The sequence below is a fragment of the Podarcis vaucheri genome (genome assembly GCF_965113315.1).
Source record: "Podarcis vaucheri genome assembly, chromosome: 1".
Lineage (NCBI taxonomy): Eukaryota > Metazoa > Chordata > Lepidosauria > Squamata > Lacertidae > Podarcis > Podarcis vaucheri.
In genome coordinates this window covers 280,478-301,639 of record NC_138759.1, presented here as the reverse complement: position 1 = coordinate 301,639, position 21,162 = coordinate 280,478, and the positions used below count along the sequence as shown (strand labels likewise).

Here is a 21,162-nt window from a genome sequence, read left to right as displayed (position 1 = left end):
AACCAAGGAAGAGGTAGGTCCACCAAGGGCAGCCTGTGGTTGGGAAGGAAAACTCCTAGGCATTCGGAATGAAAACCAATCTTTCTCTGGGCCTGATGAATTGCATCTGGAGTGCCACAATCCCAGAGTCCATCAGTGACCAGGACACTAAGTTGGGGGGCTCACCAGCTCAGGAATCCAGCTGGCCTTCTCACCTGCCCCACTGAGGGGTCTGCCAAGTGCTCTTCACCAGCCACAATTCACCTGCCTTATACCAATAACATTGCTGAGGACTGGTGCGATGGGGTGGCTGGAGTATTGGTCATGGGCCACGTCACAGGCTCATGTTGTGATGGGGTTGCCCAGCCCTGCCTTCATCCCCCACCCCACCCCCTTTGGCTTCCAGTGTGGTGTAGTGGTTAAGAGCGGTAGTCACGTAATCTGGGTAACCGGGTTCGCGTCTCCGCTCCTCCACATGCAGCTGCTGGGTGACCTTGGGCCAGTCACACTTCTGTGAAGTCTCTCAGCCCCACTCACCCCACAGAGTGTTTGTTGTGGGGGAGGAAGGGAAAGGAGATTGTTAGCCGCTTTGAGACTCCTGAAGGGGAGTGAAAGGCGGGATATCAAATCCAAACTCTTCTTCTTCTTCTTCCAAGGCACAGGCCTGAAGTCATTTGAGTGGCTGAAATAAGAATGTGATCAATATGTGATGCATGACCAGATAGGAGAAAATGGGAGGGTTGATTAATGTGTCCATGTACAGCATCAGCAGCTCATGTGCACGATACATTTAATCTCGAGTGTTTTACTCAGCAACAGAATGATTCAAATGTAATTTATGTATGGAATTAATGAAGCAAAATAATTCATGAGAACGAATTGTTAGAACAAAGAATGTTTCAAAATTCAGGAGCTGCATTTTAAAAAAATGGTTCTATTATCATTGAATTAGGGAAATCAAGGTGCCCAATTTATCAGTGCTGAGATGTTCAAGGTGTTTTGAGGTAATCAAGACTGAGGACAATGGCATGCTGGGAGTTTCATTCCTGGAACTCACAATTGCTATTAAAACCTCTCTTTAGTATGGCCAAAGCAGGAGCAGAAGTTGCAAGATTTATTATGGCATAAAGGGAGGCACTCATAGTGCGCATAAATCTGGGCCAGGGGGCCATGATTAACGTGCAGGCCAAGAAGCATCACACTGACACTTTCCGAAACATGAAATGGCTCCTTCTCAGTAACCAGGCCTACACTTCATCACGAGGGGCTGTTGGACACAGAGCCTTTGCCAAGCAACTGAGACCATGTGCCATTTGCTACCTGGGACTCACTGGGCAAAGTGCCTCTAATAATTTCAGTCGCAAGTGCCAAGCACGGGCAGTTGAGTGCTGTGTAGACCAAGTGCTTTGGCAGCAGTCTGGGATCTTGGGAGTTCGAGCTTCATTAGGATGGTCACCTCCAGTCCATTCATGGACTCAAGTCTCTTGGCTTTGGTCAATCAGAGCAACTTCAAGGGGGGCATGGATGGATCACACTGTCATGGACCATGTAATGATCAGCCATTGATGTACACAGGTGAAGAGTCAAGGGGATCTCCCCCTCCTGCTGCAACAAGCTCTCCTCCCATCTCCCAGAACCAAAAAAGGGTTGAAATGGGAGAAGGAAGGGCAGGCTGCATGCAGACACAGTCTCAGATTGCTTGGGGGAAGCACCGGAGAGGAGAGGACTGTGATGGCTGTGGGAAAGCTATGAGTTTCAGTCTCTGCAATTAGATCTGACACTCAGCAAAATCTGTGAAGATTGTGTCTTTACAATAAAGAGTTAACTCCAACTTTAAGCAGTGTGCTTTTCTGACAGCTCACTCTGTGACACCCTAGATCATTTTCACATGTACTACTGGCAACTAGGTGTCTCTCATCTTATATTTGTGCACCTGGTTCTTCCTGTCTAAGTGTAGAAGCTTCCATTTGACCCCCTAGGAGCTGGGGGCACTGTTATACAGTGGTTCCGCTCCTTCCTCCTGGGCCATGTTCAGAGAGTGGGGGGGAGTGAGTGTTCAGACCCCTGGGCTCTCACTTGTGGGGTGCCTCAAGGTTCTGTCCTCTCCCCCCCCCATGCTTTTCAACATCTACATGCAGCCACTGGGAGAGATCATCAGGGGGCTTGAGCTGGGTGTTCATCAATATCCGGATGATATCCAGCTCTAACTCTCTTTCAAATCAGAACCAGTGAAGGCGGTGAAGGTCCTGAGTGAGTATCTGGAGGTGTTTGGAGGATGGATGGCAGCTAACATATTGAAGTTGAATCCTGACAAGACAGAAGTACTGTTTTCAGGAGACAGGAGGTGGGCAGGTGTGGAGGACTCCCTGGTCCTGAATGGGGTAACTGTGACCCTGAAGGACCAGCTGCACGGCTTGGAAGTCATTTTGTGTCCATTTTGAAGTCAATTATGTGTCCAGGGCAGCTGTTTATCAGCTCCATCTGGTACACAGGCTGAGACCCTACCTGCCCGCAGACTGTCTCGCCAGAGTGGTGCATGCTCTAGTTATCTCTCGCTTGGACTACTGCTATGTGCTCTATGTGGGGCTACCTTTGAAGGTGACCCAGAAACTACAACTAATCCAGAATGCAGCAGCTAGACTGATGACTGGGAGTGGCCGCCAAGACCACATAACAGTGGTCTTGAAAGACCTACTGTACATTTCTGTGCACAATTCAAAGTGTTGGTGCTGACCTTTAAAGCCTTAAACAGCCTCGGTCCAGTATACCTGAAGGAACATCTCCACCTCCATCGTTCTGCTCAGACACTGAGGTCCAGCGCCGAGGGTCTTCTGGCGGTTCCCTCACTGCATGAAGCCAAGTTATAGGGAACCAGGCAGAGGGCCTTCTCGGTAGCAGCACTGCCCTGTAGAACACCCTCCCACCAGATGTCAAAGAGAAAAACAACTACCAGAATTTTAGAAGACATCTGACGGCAGCCCTGTTTAGGGAAGCTATCATATTTTAATATTTTGTTGGAAGCCGTCCAGAGTGGCTAGGGAAACCCAACCAGATGGGCATGGTATAAATTAGTAGTAGTAGTAGTAGTATTGAAATGCATTTTGTTAGTTTTGGCCCAGTCTTCTCCAATCTGTTAAAGTCATCTTGAATCCCAATTCTGTCTTCTGTAGCATTAGCTATCCTTCCTGGTCTGGTGTCTCTGGGTGAGCATCCCCTCAATTCCTTCATCCAAGTCATTTATAAAGACGATGGGCCCAGGACAGAACCCTGAAGCACCCCACTTTTCACTTTTTTCCAGCATGACGAGGAACCATTAACGAGTATTCTTTGGGTTCAGTAAGTCAACCAGCTACAAATCCACTTAACAGTTATCTCATCCAGCCCACATTTTACCAGCTTCCTCTGAAGGACATCATGAGGGACTTCATCAAAAGCCTTACTGAAATCAAGATACACTATGACCACAGCATTGCCCTGATCCAGCAAGCCTGTAAGTCCATCAAAAAAAGAATTGAGATTGGTCTGGCGTGACATATTTTTGAGAAACCCATGCTGGAGCTTAGTAATCACAGCATCCTTTTCTAAGTGCTCATAGATTGACTGTTGAATTATCTGTACTAGGACCTTTCCTAGTATTGATTTTATGCTCACCAGTCAGTAGTTACCTGGGTCTTCTTTTTCTCTTTTTGAAAATGGGGACATTTGACCACCTCCTCACCTAATCGCCAAGAATTCTCAAAGATCACAAAGGCTGAGATTACACCCGCAAGCTCCTTTAGTACCCTTGGATGCAGCTCATTAGGCCCTGGAAATCTGAATTCATTTAAAGTAGCTAAATGTCCCCTTACTACCTCCTTTCCTTTCATGAGCTACAACTCCTTTTTTGCATCATTTCTTTTGTCACTAGGTTGATCATTGCGTTCCTTTTGTGTGAAGACAGAGAAAAAGTATATGTTAAGCAGTTCTGCCTTCTCTCTGTCACCCAAGAGCATTGCTCTGTCTTCTCCATGCAAATGACCTACCACTTGCTTGTTCTTCCTCCTCCTTCGAGCATAGCTGAATAAACCTTTATTATTATTATTAACCTCTCTTGCAAGCCTGAGTTCATACTGAGCTTTAGCCCACCTGACATTCACCCTACATCTATTGGCTACTTGTGTATACTCCTCCTTTGTGATTTCTCCATTCTTCTATTTCTTATACATTCCCTTCTTAACTCTCAGTTCATCTGTAAGCTCCTTGTGCAGCAACACCGGTTTCCTTAGATGCCTCCCGCTTTTCTTTCTTGTTGGAAATGTCTGCATTTGGACCTTCAAAATTTCATCTTAAGGAAACTCCCATCAGTCTTGGACTCTCTCTGAGTATTTCTGACCATGGGATCTTACCCAGGAGTTGTTCCTGATGTTTCAATGGAGTATTGTATGAAATTTGCAGCAGGTGGGTCACTTCAAGAGTAAGCACTATATGCCTGGATGCCCCTTGCAGGACTCCTGACTTCACAAATATTTTGTCACAAAACCTTGGTATCACACTGCTTGAAACTTTGGGATCTTTTCCCCCTGTAATCCTTGTTCTTTCTTAATTCAGGTTATCCAGAGTTGCATGCTGCATTCATTGAGAAACGGAAGGCGAGAGATGTCCCCTTTGTTCTGGGCTCCATGATTACAGGGTGGAGAACAAAGAAGCCCCCAAACATTCTTCCTAAGAGGATTTCACCAAAGCCTAAAGTTGTCACAACCTATGAAGGCTGGCATTTCACACAAGGCAGAGACGCTTTAATTTGATGGCGAGAGATAGAATTCCTCATCTCCATGGTTTCTATTTCAGCCTAATCCGACTCAAACGACAGAAGCACTTTCATACTGGTGATTATTTCCAAATCTCTGCTCTTGACGGGGGAAACATGACATTATCTCCCCGCAGAGGAGCTACGAAAGGGAGTCCGGCGGGGCCAGGCGGGAGAGGCCGCCCAGAGCCGGCGCTTTCTGGGTCCCGGAGCGGGCCCGACCCCCAGGGCAGCTCTCCAAAGGGCACCATCTTGGCTGGAGAGGCCGCGCGAGGAGTCCCGGGGCGCCCAAAGCTCCTGCAGGCTTCTCTCCCGTTCTCTCCCGGGGAGCGCGGCCTCCTCTCCTCGCCTCCCCGCGCTTGCCTAGGCGAGCTCCTCGGCGGGGCGCGGGCGGGGGCCGCAGCCTTGCTTGCTCGGGGCCCGGGCCCGCCTCGACTCGGAGGAGGGGGCCGCCCAGGGCGCAGCACCCGCCAGCTCCGCTCCGGCGAGGGGGGGGCCAGGGACCCCCTGGCGCGCCTCGCCGCCGCCTCCTTCCCGCCCCCTCCGGCGCCTCAGGCGAAACGAAGCAAAGGGCGAGAGCCGCTTCTGGGCTTCCCTCCCCTCCGCGCTCGCCTTTTCGGTCTCGGCGTTGGCTGCTCCGCCTGCCTGTCCCCATGGGGCCCCGCCTCGCGCCCGCTGCCGGCCCAGTCAGACGCCTCTGAAGAGCGCCCGCCTCCCGGGGAGCCAAGGGCCCGGAAGTGCCTCCTTGGCCGGGGATTGGCCCCTGGGGCCCTCCGCTCGCTTGCCCTTCGGCGCCCTTTGCATTTCTCCATGAGAAGTTTGCAGGGATGCTCAGGGAAATCCTTCTTGGTTTCATTGCTTTGTAATGGCTTTGGCTACACAAATAAGCAATATCTAGGCAGAAACAGTAAATCCTTTCTTCTGGAGGTTGATTCCTATCTCACGGGAAGGGCTTGTAAGGCCTTTGCAGTGGCTCCGTCCCCCCGTGTGTCGGGGAGGCGAGGCTTCCTTGGCTCACAGCAACCAACGTGGCCTGGGGAATTGGGCCCTTCACCAGCTGCCTGCCCTGCTTGTGCCCTTCTGGCAATTCCAGTCCTTCTGAGGAAGCAAAGGTCCTGCCTGGATTGGGGCCAGAGATCCTTCTGGGTGCCGTGGCTCTGGCTTTCAGTGCACACCAGAGGAGCGCTCCATGAAGAGTCCTCCAATAATGGCAATAATGGCATTCAGGGGGAATCCATACGTTTAAAAAAATCACTGGATGAGATTTCTTTTAACTACCCTGCTTCTGTGATAGGGACACACAGAATTCAAGCTGAGAATACAAATTCCGTGCCTAATTAATTTTTATAATGAATGATTTTAGAATGTTGTTTATGTTGTACCTTTGTACTGTTTTATTGTTGTTAGCCGCCCTGAGCCCGGCTTCGGCTGGGGAGGGCGGGATATAAATAAAATTTATTATTATTATTATTATTAATAATATAGGCATGTTGCATCTGAGTTTATCAAAGAAATGTAAGCAAGAACAGACACTGCACTTACAGTACCATCTCGTGCATCTCTACTAGCAGCCAGTCTCACTGAGTTCAGTGGGACTTTCTCCCAGGTGAAGTGTGTAGCATTTCTGCCTCAAGCCTGGCGGTAAACAAACTGCATATTCTTCTCAAAGTCCCCAAGGGGATTCCTAAGACTACTGCATTCAGGCCTTCTAGGCGTTGCGCTACAAAATCCCACTTCACATAAGCATAACAATGCTGGTGGAATGAATAGTGCCATCTGAGAATGCATTCATTTTTGGTACACAAAATCAAAGTTTAGTACAATGTAGTAAAACTCAGGATATCTGAGCTTTTATCTATGTGAACCAAAGCTTGTTACCTCACCCTGCCCCCAATTTCAGTGCATTGAAATATGTGTAAGTTTAAGCTCAGAATTTATGAACTCAAGGGGGAAAAAATTGAAAATCTGTACAATTATATCTGAGCCCCATGAATCAGACTTGTAAGAGCAACCGTGTTCTTTTAAAGCATAAGGACTTTATTAACACTCTAAAAAAAGAAAGCTAAGATTTTCTGGTTTCTTGCTTAAGAAGCTAAATTGATGTCGTAGATCATACAGTGATGTATTCCCAACTGCTTAAGCCTCTGGACTGATGTCATGGATCACACTATGATATATTCACACAACTCAGCAGGTTTTAAAGCATTGACAATTTAACTGTACTCATTATCTTTTTCCTGTCAGTAGGAGATGCAGCTTGGGGTGGATTTGTAGCAGAAAAAATGGAAGCAAAATTGTTAAGAAACTTCCCCCTCCACCATTGCCCACTGCTCAACTTCTGCTAGAAGTTTCAGCCAAGAAAGGAAGGAAGAAAAATAAAGAGAAAGAATAAGAGAATTGATGAAGGGAGGTAGTGGGAGAGGAATGGAACACCTGTTTGACTCCGATAGTCCAGTGGCTCTTCTGCCTCCTGCTTACCTTCTTGTATCCTTGCAGGTTCCTCTAGAGCACTTGCCTTCAGCAAGGTAGAGGGCCACCTGAAACAGGTGGGGAAAGTCTACAGCAGCAGCTCCAGAGCAAATACGTATATGGAGCTGGCTTCCACAAAGAGTGAGGTCTCCTTCCTAAAGAAAGTACTAGAGGAGTGGGGGACAAACTCGTGGGGCACCGTCCACAGCACCAGAAAGAGCCGGCATGACAGCTGACGCTTAGGTCACATGGCTGTGAGCAGCCAGCAGGCAGGACAAGAGGCTCCTTTGTTTTATTTATTTTGCTTTACTTTACATTGTTTTGTTTTCAAATTTGTTTTCTGCCCTTCACCCAAAGATCACAAAGCAGTTCACAATATAGGGTGTCCTAGCCTGCTGTCTTTGGTTTTCCTTTGGGTAAGGACAGTGGCCCATCAGTTTGGTAGTCAGCATGTTCTAGCATATTCAGTGCAATTAACTTCAGCCACAAAGGGCAATGAGAGACATGGGAATGATGGGGAAGCCCTATGCGCATTGGGAAAATGTGGCTTTACCCAAAGCACTTGTTACATTATACATCCCTTACTAACTCCATTCTTCCATGTCTCCTAACAAAGCAAAATAACACCTGTTTATCTGACTTTTGTGTTCAAATCTCAATTATCACACCACATTGAATATGCCCTAATTACCATATTTACTCGAATCTAATGCACACCTTTTTTGGCCAAATCACGTTATGAATATTTAGGTGTGCATTAGACTCGATGACACATTTACATTTGCCAGCAAATACTTTTTTTGGTTTCAAGGTTCTGAAAATTGAGGTGTGCATTAAATTCGATGGCACATTAGACTCAAGTAAATACGGTACCTCGTGCTTTGCAGTGTAACTAACATTCCCCTTTCCTGACAGTGCGACACTGTGTGGGCAGGAGTCAGGGAGCCAGATGGAAGGGAAAGACTTCAACTCAGCTCAGACTCCGCAAATCAGCAGCAAAGCAAGGCCCAGGGCTGCTGGAGATGCTGCAGGCTGACTACAAGGGGCCACGTCCATTGCTGTCCAAGGTTCTGAACTACTAAAGCGCCGTAAGCAGTAAGGTCTTGCCTGGAAGCCGGATACTTCGCTATTAAGTGTACTGTTTCATGCCGTAATATAGAAGCCCAATCTAGGAACCGGGCTTCTTGCTTTGCCTGGCATCCTATAAGTTGGGGCTGGACACACTGATGGCACTAGGGCACTCCAACTGTGGTGCTGAGCATTACCCTGTTAGTCTTTGTGCTTTAACATGCGGTATGCAGGCTAGAACTGTGCATTACACATAATACATTCTGCAGGTTGGCTACGCAGCTATGTTGTGCTTCATTCTTGCTGGGTATGAGTAACGTGTGGTCGTCACCCCAAGCATTTTTATTGCCTTCAAATCCAGAAAGAGCAGCTGCCCTTGGCAGAACACAACAAAGATGCTGAAATGGCTGGGCCTCTGGTTTGTGGAAGAGTTTTGGGCTTGATTTGGGACCGACTCTTGAAAGAGCTAAGCAGGACTAAGTAGCTTCATGAGTGTAGCTTGACCAGCAGCCGAGATCCAGTCCTAAAGGGCCCTGCTGAGATTTCACTGAGAATTCAACTTCAAACAATTCAAGAACTTGCTGCAAATATTTATTGAAGTTCATCTCAACCACCAAACACAATATATACTGGTCAGTACACAAGAGAGTGTATTTGTATTAAGGCAAGGAGTCCCCAGGAAAATAAATAATTTCACACTTAAGATCAGTATTATCATAGTGCCTATTGAGTGCTCATAGTGGTCCTCATCCTTAGCTAAGCAATTCTTATACAACCCCACTATTACACCTGATGCATTCAATTCAAACACTTCCATAGGGTCATGTCCCACCTTTTTCTTACAAAGATTTTGCAAACCACAGTATTGTATAATCTTTTTTATATAGTTGAGCCATTAGGAGAGATTAAACATCCAGGTCCCCCAGAGATCTCCCAGAGCAGTTTGCGTCAGAGGAAATGCCTGCATCCAAACCCCAGAAAACAGGATAAGTGAGAGACTGTCAACTTTAGGGCTTTCTGGAGTTGGAAAAAACAAACATTTCAATCAAATATCTGCTGGCAGAGAAAGAGGAGACAGAATTGCACAAGCAACATTCTTGCCTCAGCCTCCCAGTTCTTATGCCTGATAATCACTGTGTAAACAGGAGAAACTCTACAAATATTCAGGCTTAAATCTTTTGGACAATCTTTTGGAAGGAAGGTGTGTATGTCTAAAGCCTTCAGAATTTTGTTTTTTACTGATGCAGCTCTGCAAGAAGTCACAGCCTCCAGCTGCACAGAATCTGCAGCTGCCCTCCCAACACCCCTGAACCCTTTTTGTGAGTGCTGTCAGCCCCCCTTCTGGGAATGGCCCCAGGGGACTCCTTGTCCTGCTGCCATTAATGAACACTGAGCAGGAAGAGAGGAGCCGCTTCCAGAGCAGAAACTGGAAGTCCCTGTTAAATCCCCTCTTCACAGGGAATGTGGCACAACACCCCAAGGCACCGACCCCCTGTGAGACCCCTGCTCAGAACGAGACCCTTGCAATGGCCACTGAAGGAAAAGGGATGGCAAAGAGTCCTCTGGAGAGGGCTTGCTGACACATGGCCCAGCAGGAAAGGTGGCAACCACCATGTTGCACGACAAGCAAGAGACACCACATGGAGACACAGGCAGGCGGCGATGGCGGCCGTCACTGGGGGCTTGTTGGGCTGCCCTCTTCTGTGAGGGTCTTGAAATCCATGGACAGGGCCATCTCCTCAGCCAAGGGGGGCCTTTGCCACTCCTCCCGTGTCAAGATGTAGCCCACAATGGCCCCAAAAGCCACCAGGAGGAGGCCCAAGGTGTTGGCAAGGACTCCTTCTGGGGCAAAGGAGCTGTAAGTCTCCCTGAGCAAGAACAGAAAGGTTGACATTAGCACAAGCACTTTATCTCCACCCCCCCCACCCCCCCAAATTTCTAATTCATTCATTCATTTAAGAAAAAGGCAGCTCAGGGCTTTGGGCAACTCGTCTGCTGACCAGACATGTTCAGAATCTCATTCTGCCTTCCAGGCCAGAGGAGGCAATGGAGGCGGCACTCAGTTCCAAGCCCAGCACTGCTGCCATTTTGCAGGATGTTGATTTGAGAATATATTAGCCAAGTAAACTGCAAAAAGCTGTTTATGAACACCCCTCCCAGGCAGTCATTTCTGCTCCATCCCTCACTTTGCAGCCCAGAATTCTGGATTTATCAGAAGGAAGCTGAGCAGAGACAGAGCCATCAGGTTGTAAGTTAAAACAGAAACACTTCCACAAAGTGGGGGCCACTCACTTGATGTTGAAGAGCAGCACCTCCAGGATCCCCAGCAGGGCAGTGGCGACGGAAAGGATGAGGAGGGCAGCCCCAAAGAAGACATGCTGCGGTTTGTATCTGCTGCGGAGCGAAAAGGAGGCTCCGGGGAAGAGGAAGAAGCTCCAGCCCAGCAGCCACTAAGGAAGAAGGGGAGGCAGTGCCCCAAAGTCAGGAGACAGCAGCCCACCTCCCATCCCACCCCCAGAATTGACTCAACAATCAGGAGGCAAAGAGGAGCCAGCCCTCAAACACTGTAAACTCCCTTGACGCCACCACCTTTAAGTTCTGGCGAGAGGCGGGCGGTGCCCCAGGATGAGGGGCGAAAGGTCTCCCTTCCAATAATCCACCCCCATGGCCTCCTTCTGATCCCATGAAGCCATGACTGGGGGGGGGCACAAGGACTGGCTCAAAGGCAATTCAGAGCAGCAGCCTCCTTCCTTGGAGGTTTTTAAGCAGAGGTTGGATGGCCCTCTGTCATGGATACTTGAGCTGAGATTCCTGCATTGCAGGGGGTTGGACTGGATGACCCTGGAGGGTGCCTTCCAACTCTTAAGATTTTATGAGGTGCCACTGCAAGTGACCCCCCCCAGGAGGAAGGGGGCGCAGGAAGGGCTCCCAGCAATGCAGATCAGCTGTGCTTTGGGGAAAGATGAGGCTCCTGGGAGCCAAGACCCAGCTCCCCAGGCAGACAGTGTCAAGAGCCCCGTGTTGTTTCTGCAGTGCAGATGGAGCCCTCCCAGAGATCCCCCTTCCAGCGCCTGGAATCAAAGGCCCCCCTGAGAAGGATGTGGGTGGCTGCTGGAAGCTCTGAAGCTGTCAGGCTGCAGCGTCCAGCAAGGATGTGGCTCAAGGGTGTCCTTCCTCTAATCGCTTGTGTCCAGACAGACCCCTGGACAGCTCAAGCCCAACTCCAAGGTTGCTGAGGAATCTAGGGAGCCCCAGCACCAGATGCCGTTTCAGCAGGGGAATGAGAAGCCAGAGTTTCTTCCTTTCTCTTCCTCTGATTTCCTGCCCCTCATGCATTTCTCCCTTGCTGCTCTCTGGGGCACGACCTGCTTTGGAAGGAGGCCAGGCAGACACCAGCCCCCTTTCTTCCCCCCACTCTGCTTTTGCCTCACCTGCACAAAGTAGAAGCCGAAGGCCAGGATGCCGCACCAGCTGTGCAGGCTGTACATGTCCGGGATGCTCTGCTTCTTGTGGAATTGGAACACGGCTATCAGACCTGGAGGGAGGGAGAGGCCTCAGGTGACCCCCTGCCTTTCCCCACCAGAGTGGGACCCCACTTAACATGAGGGATGGGGAGATGGGCAGGTCCAGCTTGCCTGGGAAGAAGCATATGGGTGGAAATGGCAGGTGGTGGAGACTGTCTGTCTGTCTGTCTGTCTGTCTGGGGGAGCCCTGCTAGCTGTAGTCCAATCCATATGTGAGGAACACAGTCAGCCACTCACGGCCTCGTCCACCCCAGCCTTATGTTTTTATGGGAGAGGAGGCCCAAAACATGCCCGCTTCCTCCAGCTTATTGGAGAACTCAGAGGAGCTGTGGGTTGACCCTGAGACTCAGGGAAGCCTCTGACCACCCCCTTGAGCCTGGTGCCCCTCAGAGGGGCTTCTGAGAAGGCAGGCAGGAGGTTGACGCTCAAGCAAACAGGGCAGATTATTCCAGCTGCCCCCCCCCCGGACTCACCAACCAGTGCAATGCCCAGCGCCAGGGCGTGGAGCAGCCCGTGCAGAATTTTGGTGGAGCGCTTGCTCTCGTGCCGGAAGACCCGATATACCAGGAGGGCTGCAAGAGGAGAAGAGGGAGGGGGGAGAGGGGCAATGAGGTGTGGGGCTGGCTGAGAGGGGGCTTGGCTCTTGCTCCCCTGGCCAGGAACTGCTCCGCTCAGACCCCACAAGTAGCATTCTTCAGTTCTGTATTTTGTACACTTATAAATTCATAAATATATTTAAAAAAAACAAACAAATAATTGAAAAGGTTTGAGGGTCTCTCAAAAGTCTGGGATTTGAGTAACAGACTGGAAGATAATCTAGTGGAGCATCTGCCTTAATCATGTGGCTAAATGACCATGCGCAGACACAGTTTGTGGACCCTTGGCTGGGCAGTGCAAGATGTGCTTCTGCCTCCTTTGGGATGGGGGGTGGGGGTGGCACATCCTGCTCTGCCCCCTCTCCTAAATTGTGAATGCAGTTACAGCAGGGGGAGAGGTTTGAAATAAGCAGCTCCCAGTTGTCTCCGTTGGAAGAGAGTTCTCAAAAGGCCCCCCTCCCCCCACTTCCTTACCGTCTCCTTGGAGGAAGACCATCCCAATGACCATGCACAGCGGGTGGGCATTGAACTGCAGCTTGGATCCATCCCAGGCAATGCCGCCCCGGTATTGGCCCATCCAGGCCCCCGTCAGGGTAATCACAGCCAGGCCCACCACCTGTGAAGCGGCCACGGCATACGTGAGGCCAGATGGACTGGCGCTCCTGGCCGGAGAATCCTCCATGCTGTGCTCAGCAGAGCCCGGGGCTGCCAAACAAGAGGAGCACAGCTGTCAGCAGGTAGACCCAGGGAGGGCAGGGGCTGCCTCTGGAAATCTCGGGGGAACTGGAATTTGGGGGAGACCTGCACCCCTCCTTGTCCCACTTGGCGGCAGCAGCTTGGAGAAGCTGCACCCGTCACCAGATCTTCTGTTGATTCCAGTGGCCAAAGAAGGCCCAGAGGGTGGACCAGTTACGAGCCAAAGGTGGCGCTCAAGATCTCACTGGACTTCCAGTGGAGCCCGTTGCGATTCTTAATTCTCTGTCTGCATTGTTTTAAAGTGATATTTTATCTCTTTTGTAAAGCTTGCTGCACACCGCTCTGGAATTTTGCACGAAAGGTGCTCTATGAATACTTTTCATACACAACTAAGACGCTGGGCCAGGCTGCCTGGGGTTTCTCCTTCACCATTTCGTGGCTCTATAAGGATCAGGGAGAAAAGGAAGCTGGAATGGCCCCACTTGGCCCTGGGGCAGAAAGCCCAAGCAGAAACTGTGGGGCAAGAGTCTGAGGCTTCTCCACCTTCTGCAACTGGGAACTACAACTCCCATCCTCCTCGGCATCATACAGCAATGCTTTAGGGTACCTGATGGGACCTGGAGAGTTCAGAACATCTGAGCAGGCATGAAGCACCATGCTGGGGAAGGCCACTCTGGCCAAACTCCCCCCAGGAGTCCCTCACCCAAAATGCTTGTTCCCCACCTGCATCTTCAGGCCCTTCTCTGCACTTTGACCCAGCACAGCAGAAAGGTCTGCAAACATCCTCCCCTTTAAAACAAACACAAGCCCCAGGAAAACACAAAAATGCCTTCATTGGGCCACAACCAACAATGATGATGTCCTCTCTGCGCTGGGAGTTCCCAATCCAAGCAAGAGCCTCTGCTCTTGGGAAAGGGAAATGCAAAGTCTGACCGCCCCCCACCGCCTGCAGGCTGCCTTCCAGCTTCTCTCTTCTACTGAGCCTCCACCCAAAGATAGGGCAGGATGGAGCCTCGATGTGCTTATGGGCAGAACCAGGACTAAACCACTGAGCCTCTTGGGCTTGCTGATGAGAAGGTCGGCAGTTCAAATCCCCACAAGAATGAGTTCCTGTGGCCCTTCCCCAGCTCCTGCCAACCTAGCAGTTCGAAAGCATGCCAGTGCAAGTAGATAAATAGGTACCGCTGTGACGGGAAGCTAAATGGCGTTTCTGTGTGCTCTGGCTTCTGTCATGGTGTCCAATTGCACCAGAAGTGGTTTAGTCCTGCTAGCCACATGATCCGAAAAGCTGTCTATGGACAAAAAGCGGCTCCCTCAGCCTGAAAGCGAGATGAGCGCCACACCCCCGTAGTCGCCTTTGACTGGACTTAATAGTCCAGGGGTCCTTTACCTTTATGGGCAAAACCTCAGCACCACCATTTGCTGGTGGAGAAGCAGAGCCTGCAATGCCTCTGAGGAGCCTGGTGAGTTGTCCCCTAGCTGCGTTGCTGGGCTCTGGATTTCCCTGCCCCTCTGCCAGGGACATGGGTACCCTAGGGGCCTGTTCTGTTGCACAGCACACAGCTGGCCTTTGCAGCAGGGAGGAGGACGGGGCTAAGCCAATTGACTTAATCCACTTAACTGCGCTGATCTAATAAGGCCTGCAGCTCTGGCCAAGAATCGATGCAAATGTGATAAAGACACCCACTCCCACCTCAGCTTGCAGGATCCAGGCTTCTGTTGGGAACATCCTGCTCCCCAACCAGACCCCCCTCTGGCCCCCTGAGCACTTTGGAGTCTGCTGCTCCACAACAGCAAAGAGCAGGGGCTACCATTAAAACAGGTGGAAACATCTGGCTGCAGAACAGGCCTCCCATGGGAGAGGCGCAAGGCAGGGGATTCCTTAGGCTGTGCTGACTTGCCAGGGGAGGGGCTGCACTTTCCTCCCTCCTCCCCATAACTGGGTCTGTGGTAGAACAGCTGCTTGGCATGCAGAAGGTCATTGGCATCTCCAGGCAGGGCTGGGGAGAGACTCCTTGCCTGAAATCCTGGAGAGCCACTGCTGCCAGTCAGTGCAGACGGTACTGAGCAAGATGCAGCAATGGGTCCCACTCAGTATAAGGCAGCAGTGCACCCCCCCCCCACCTCCATGCCAGGCCCACACTGGCTGTCTCGTGAAGCCTGCCATGTAAGGGGTGTGCCAGGGCAGGAGGGGAGAAGGTGACTGGCAGCACCAGCCTCTAATCAGGGAGCACCTTTGCCAGGCTCTCCTTCCGTCTCCCAATCACAGTGCCGGGGGGTGGGTAGTAGAATGAAGTTACCAGTTGCTGCCAAGGGACAAAAAAGCAAAACCTCAAACCAACTTTCATACATCCCAAGTCCCAAGTTCCCCCTGTGCCATTGCAGAGCTGAAAGGGACCCTGGGCATCATCTTCTGGTCCAAGAGTGTAAGGTCTGACAAATTCCTCCCTTGCCTTGCTGACCATGTCATTTCCCAGAAGGTGGAAGAACCAACAAGGGGATCGTCTATCTTGGATCTGGTCCTCACTAATAGGGAGGAGCTGGAAGCACTTGGAAACTCTGAAACTTGGGAGGAAGTGATCCTCTTCTCCTGGGTGTCAGGATACAGAGGAAAGGGGAAACGAAAGGGGAGTCGGACACAGACTCTGGACTTCAAAAAGGCCAACTTCATATAGCTTAAGGAGCTACTGGGTGTGATCCCACGGTCAAAGAGAAGGGAGTCCAAGAAGGATGGGAGTTTCTAAAAGGAGAAATATTGAAGGCCCAAATGCAGACAATACCAACCAGAAAGAAAAGTGGGGGGCTCGGCAAAAATGAATGTAAGCTATTTTCATACAAGTTGCCCCCCAAGTCACAGCAGAGAGATACCCCCCCACACACACTTTCTAGACTTCTCTTGCACAAAACCCCCAGCACTGACTTGAAAATTTCTACAAATTCTGCAAATAAATAAATATTATAGGTTCTACGTTATATAAAAAAAGAACCACGAAAGGCATCTTGCCCAGAGGCCCCTCCACCTGTTTGGCTGAACTCTGGCAAGTAGGATCCACTCCGAAGTGGCTGGCAGACCTGCCCTTGCCACCCAGTTCTGCAAAAGAGCCATCTGCTTCCTTGGGCGCCCCTTGCAGTCAGCAGAGCCAAAGAAATCCTCCCTCCACCTGGCGGAAGCCCAAGCGACCCAGGTTGTGAGGGGCCTGACTCTTCCCTCCTGGGTGCCCCCTGCGCTGCCTCCTTCGCCGCGCAGTCCAGCCCCGGCAGGCAGCGCCCAGCCCGGCCAAGACCCACCTGCTGCTCCGCGTCCTGAGCCCCCAAGGCGCGTCTGCCGGCCGCTCCGGAGCTCCTGGCGCAGCGGAGAGACCAGGCTCCCGTTTCCTCCTCCTCCTCCTCCTCCTCCGGGCACAGCCTGGACCTCCCTCCCGCCCCCCCCCCGGTGCCCAGCACCACCTCCGCCCCTGGCGCGCCCAGAGCGGCGGGGAGGCGCTGCTGCTCCGGACCGGGGGCCCTCACCTGCCCGCCGCCTCCTGCTCTCGGCCGGGGGGGGGGGCGGGATGGTCCGATTCCTGGGAGAAGGGCCGCGGGGGGGGGCGGACCGGGGACTGGACGGAGCCGCCTTCAGCTAACATGACTCACCTTTCCTGTTCTCGCCCAGGCAGGAAGCCAGAGAAGGACGAAGGCAGAGCAGCCCCGCCGGAGGGGACGGGCGGATGCCTCCAGGACCCAAGACTGGCCGGGTCTGGGGGGGACCCCGGGGCATCTAGCCCACCCCCCCCCCGCAGTGCAGTCCCCCTTGCTTCCAAAGAGGGGCAAGCCGGGGGGGGAGGCAGCCTTGGAGGGGCCCCTGCTCCTTCTGCCGAGGGCGCCTCCTTGCAGAAGCCTCCGTCTCGAGAGGGATGGGGGGGGGACACAGAAGGGCCGCGAGGGGGGTCCTGTGGGGGCAGACGGAAGCCCATCCCGGCCGGGGGGGGGGAGAACTCTGGGTCGCCTCCGGGGGAGGGCGAGGTTGCCCATCCCACTCCCCCCCCCGCCCAGACCGGGTCCAGGGAGGCGCCCCCTCCTCCCCCCCCCTCACCTGGCGGCGCCTCCGTCCCAGTCGCTGCTGCTGCTGCGCGGCGTCCGCCTCCTCCTCCTCCCGGCCGGGCTCCCTCCCCACCCCCACCCCGTCGCCATGGAAACGGGGGGGGGCGAAGGAGGAAGAGGGGCTGCAGCCAAGGGACCCCTCCCTGCCCGTCCAGGCTGAGCAGGTGCAGGGGCGCAGGCTGGGGGGGGGCTGCCCTGAGCCCCAACAAAAGAAGCACCGGCTCCAGCGGGGGGGGCGAGATAAGCCCCCCCCCATGAGAGGGTCTCCGGACTGCACCTGGCTGCGCTGGGGGGGGGGGATTCCCTGGTCGAGAAACTCAACAAGGTGCTGTCGGCCCCACAGGAAGGAGAAGGATGCCCGTGAAACTCCCTGCACCTTTTTAGGTGTCTCTTGGAAACAGTCCTTTTAAGACAGGCCACCTCAATACATTTTTGTATAGAACCACCAGCACATACTGATGATTCAAATGTTTCATAGGTACCTTAGGGGTCTCCCTCCACCCCAATTTTTAACTGGTTTTATCCAGTTCCATTTTATACAGTGTTGCTTTGAGATTTTCTTTGTATAAAGCCACTAAGAAACGTAATAATGTCTTAGCTTCCATAGCAAATGTGTTGTTAGATTATAAACTACATCTCGGGCAACAAAAGATAATATTTAGAATTGGACTGGTACTTTTGTACAGAAAGGGACCATTCACAACACGTTGCAGAAGATGTAATTAGGAAAATGCTTCTTTGAAACATAAGTTTAAGCAATGTCTGACATATATGAATTTTTGGATTAAAGTCTTAGGATGTATAAATACTATATCTGGGGGGAAATAAAATTGTCAGATGATAACATTATCCTAAATGTCATGTCAATTATATGGGGCTTGGCAGCTAGTTGATCTAGATCTAGGCAGGGGGTTGGACTCAATGGCCCTTGTGGTCTCTTCCAACTATGATTCTATGACTCTTTGTGCCCTTACTTCTGCCAAAAGACTGATATTGACTGGAAAGATAATACTTTGGCCCTTTTGATTAATGGAGAGACGACAGGACATCTCTTGCAACATAGGAACAGATTACTTTTAGATGCAGATTGTGTATTTTGTTCAGAGAGAGATGACCCTCCATTTGCCTCTTGTGGCTTAATCCACCAGCTGCTCTTTTCAACATCCAGGATTCTGTAAACACCAAGCATTTTATTTTCAAAAATACAGAAACGATTTTCACCCTCCGCACGCAACCCTGGTTCTGGGGACTCCTGGCCTGCAGGAGCAGCTCCCAGTTGGAGAAGGACCCAGTTCACTGTCTCTGCCAGGTAGGTCAGGCGCACCTCCCTGCACCAGAGCCCACTTTGCCTCTGCTGAAGGGTCAAAACCAGCTCCTCCGCCCGAGGAAAGGCCGCCTGGGCTTTGCAAAAGCCTTTCTTCACTCCGCCACTTCCTGAAGTTCCTCTTTGGTCCCTCAGGCCTTCTTTTTTCTGCCTTGGAAGCTGCGCTTTGCCCCTTGTCCAAAGCAAACAGTGTGTGGGACACTGGAAGAGAAGGAACAGCAAGAGAGCTTTCAGTGCCCTCATGGCCAGCAGTAAAAAGGGCTCCGGGTGGATCAGAGGCTTGGCTGAGGCCTCTCAGGTTTTCAAATGCCATATGTGAGCGCGGCCGTTTAAGATAACTTGTGTGACTACAGAAGGCCCAGAAATCTATTGAAACTTGTTACACTCAGGCTCAACAACAGGTGTAGTTCCTTATTTTAACTCATTTCTGGTACCTCCAGATTGAGCTCATGTTACCACAAGTGCATGCAGCGTTGTCATTTGATTAGTAGAAAATTACTCAGTCACCAGTTCAGTAACTAAGCTATGCAAACATATATACATGCAAACAACATTCCAAAAGCAGAACAGCTCTTCCTGACTTATTCCAGAGGCCAGACTTACACATTTCAAGACGTTACTACCCTGTGCTTCTTCAGGAGGAAAGGGGATATAATTTTAATATAAACAGCAATATTAGTTAGTAGTGCCAAATCGCCCCGAGTTTCACTCACACAATGCCATTCATGCAGCTTCCAGCCATTCAAAAAGATTTGGGGCAGGATTTTAAGATGAGATACCTATTTTCTCTTGGAGGTTTTGTGACCCTTTTTAGTTTGTGGCTGACAGAAGAAGCAAGCGTTGACATGGTTCTCTACACACAAAGAACAAGCGGATGCTAAGACGAGGACAGCGCTCCAGGAGAGGCACCGACCTGGAGCTGTAGAGCCGCCTCTCAGGTGGCGGAAAGGCTGGCGTGTCCTCTGCCCCGGGCTGGGGCGGCTTCTCCTCTGTGCTCTCGCTGGGGCCAACTTCCATGGCATCGTCCGCTGCCGGCTCCCTGCAGTCTTCTCCCTCCCACACATCCATCGGGAAGGCGCTCTCTCTGGAGGGAGATCTCGCTGCCTTTGTGCTGGCGCAAAAACACAGCCCAGAGCAAAACCCTTGCAAACTTTTTATGAAAAGGCATGAGGACCTTGCTGCTGCCACCACCCCAGTTTCTCTCACCACATGGAGGCTGTCTGTGAGTCCAGGCCCTTCTCCCCTGTCAGCTTCTTCTCCCCCCAGCCTTGCTTTTCTTCCTGCAACATGCAGGCAGGAGCCTGGGTGGTGCAGCAGTCACAGTGGCAGGCAAAGACTTTTTAGAAGAGGATCTAAATCCCTCCCCACCCCTGAGGCTCACCAAGTGGCTTTGGGGTCAGGCACCTACCTTGGCTCCTGGGCGAAACAGGCAGGATTCCAAAGAAAGCCAAACAGCACTAGATTTGTCTAGAAGATTTGTCTGCTCTCTCTCCCCCCCCGCCACTCCATGTCCGAAGCCAGTCTGCTGAACAGTGAGCATGTCTGCCTCCCCCCCCCCCGTTACCCACACCTGAGTACTTACCTCTTTGCCTTCACGGGTTTATCAAAGCGGAAGTCCGACGGGTAGCAGTGAACTTGGACCAAGTGCTCCTTGCGCTCTTTGCTGTTCTTGAACTTCTCTGGACAGCTCTCAACCAGGCATTGGTACTAGGAAAGGGGGCAAGAGGGGGCTGGTCAGCATTTGGGGTTCCAACCACTCAAGCAGAGATGGGTTTCTTAAAAAAAAACTCTGATGTCTTATTGCGTTTTTATATTTTGTTGGAAGCCGCCCAGAGTGGCTGGGGCAATACAGTCAGGCGGACAAGATACAAATAATCAAATTCTGATCATGAAGAAGCAGCTGGCTCCTGGTGCCATGCTCTTCATGGAGCAGCCGCCGGGGCTGCCTTGCCTTCCCGGGGCCTCACCAGGCTGCGCGTCTCCGCCAGGACCGCGAAGAGGGCGTCGTGCCACTCCAGCAGGTGCAGGTGCAGCAGGTGCGCCGAGGGGAAGGCGCGCTGGCAGGCCGAGCAGGCGCTGCGGTGCAGGAGGCCGTAGTGGTGCTCGCAGCCGGCCAGGGAGTCGAAGACCTGCGCGCAGCCCGCGGCCGGGCACGGGAAGGCGGCGGCGGCGGCGGCGGGGGGCCTGCGGGAGACACAGCGGAGGGGGGGGTCGCAAGGGGCACCCAAAGGCCAGCCAGACCCGCCCGCCCCGCCGGGAGGGAGGGAGGGAGGGGAGAAGGGGCGCCGGGCTCACCGGGAGGCCCCTCCGGGCGGGGCGCGGGGCTGCGCATCCGGGAGGCGGAGATGCCGCTGGACGTCGCCGTCCTAAGAGGAAGGAAGGAAGGAAGAAAGACCCGGATGACGCCACTTCCGGGAGGGCCCCCCCGAGCTCCCCTCTCCCCCCCCCAGCCCGCCCGCCCGCCCGCCCGCCCGCCTGCCTCGAAGAAGGGGTGCTGCGCGGGGAAGCGGAGCCTGGCCGGGCGGAAGCGGAAGGGCCCTCCGCCTCCCCCGCCGCCGCGCTCGCCTTCCTCGTCCCGCATCCTCCCGCTTTCCTCGCCCGCGGCCGGAAGAGGCGGGTCTCTCTCTCTCTCCCGCTTCC

The 21,162-nt window shown here is 52.3% G+C and overlaps 2 protein-coding genes across 4 annotated transcripts; both read right to left on the bottom strand.

Moving 5' to 3' along the window:
- Positions 1 to 9,784: 9,784 nt before the first annotated feature.
- On the bottom strand, positions 9,785 to 17,242 carry CYB561 (cytochrome b561). 3 transcript variants are annotated; one of them, XM_082230248.1, is made up of 7 exons: positions 16,752 to 16,937; positions 15,646 to 15,708; positions 12,897 to 13,127; positions 12,300 to 12,398; positions 11,734 to 11,837; positions 10,595 to 10,752; positions 9,785 to 10,170 (listed from the first exon to the last, which is right to left on the bottom strand). In XM_082230248.1, the coding sequence occupies exons 1-7, from the start codon at positions 16,873 to 16,875 to the stop codon at positions 9,975 to 9,977; spliced, it is 975 nt and encodes a 324-aa protein (XP_082086374.1). In that variant the 5' UTR covers positions 16,876 to 16,937; the 3' UTR covers positions 9,785 to 9,974. The 3 variants fall into 3 exon arrangements, with proteins under 3 accessions (XP_082086374.1, XP_082086376.1, XP_082086375.1); XM_082230250.1 differs by lacking the exons at positions 15,646 to 15,708; positions 16,752 to 16,937 and adding an exon at positions 17,191 to 17,242; XM_082230249.1 differs by lacking the exon at positions 15,646 to 15,708 and having other exon boundaries at positions 16,752 to 16,933.
- Positions 17,243 to 18,368: 1,126 nt separating this feature from the next.
- On the bottom strand, positions 18,369 to 21,160 carry ZNF511 (zinc finger protein 511). Its single transcript, XM_082230300.1, has 6 exons — positions 21,002 to 21,160; positions 20,818 to 20,888; positions 20,490 to 20,706; positions 20,105 to 20,229; positions 19,436 to 19,633; positions 18,369 to 18,723 (listed from the first exon to the last, which is right to left on the bottom strand). The coding sequence occupies exons 1-6, from the start codon at positions 21,101 to 21,103 to the stop codon at positions 18,654 to 18,656; spliced, it is 783 nt and encodes a 260-aa protein (XP_082086426.1). The 5' UTR covers positions 21,104 to 21,160; the 3' UTR covers positions 18,369 to 18,653.
- Positions 21,161 to 21,162: the final 2 nt, after the last annotated feature.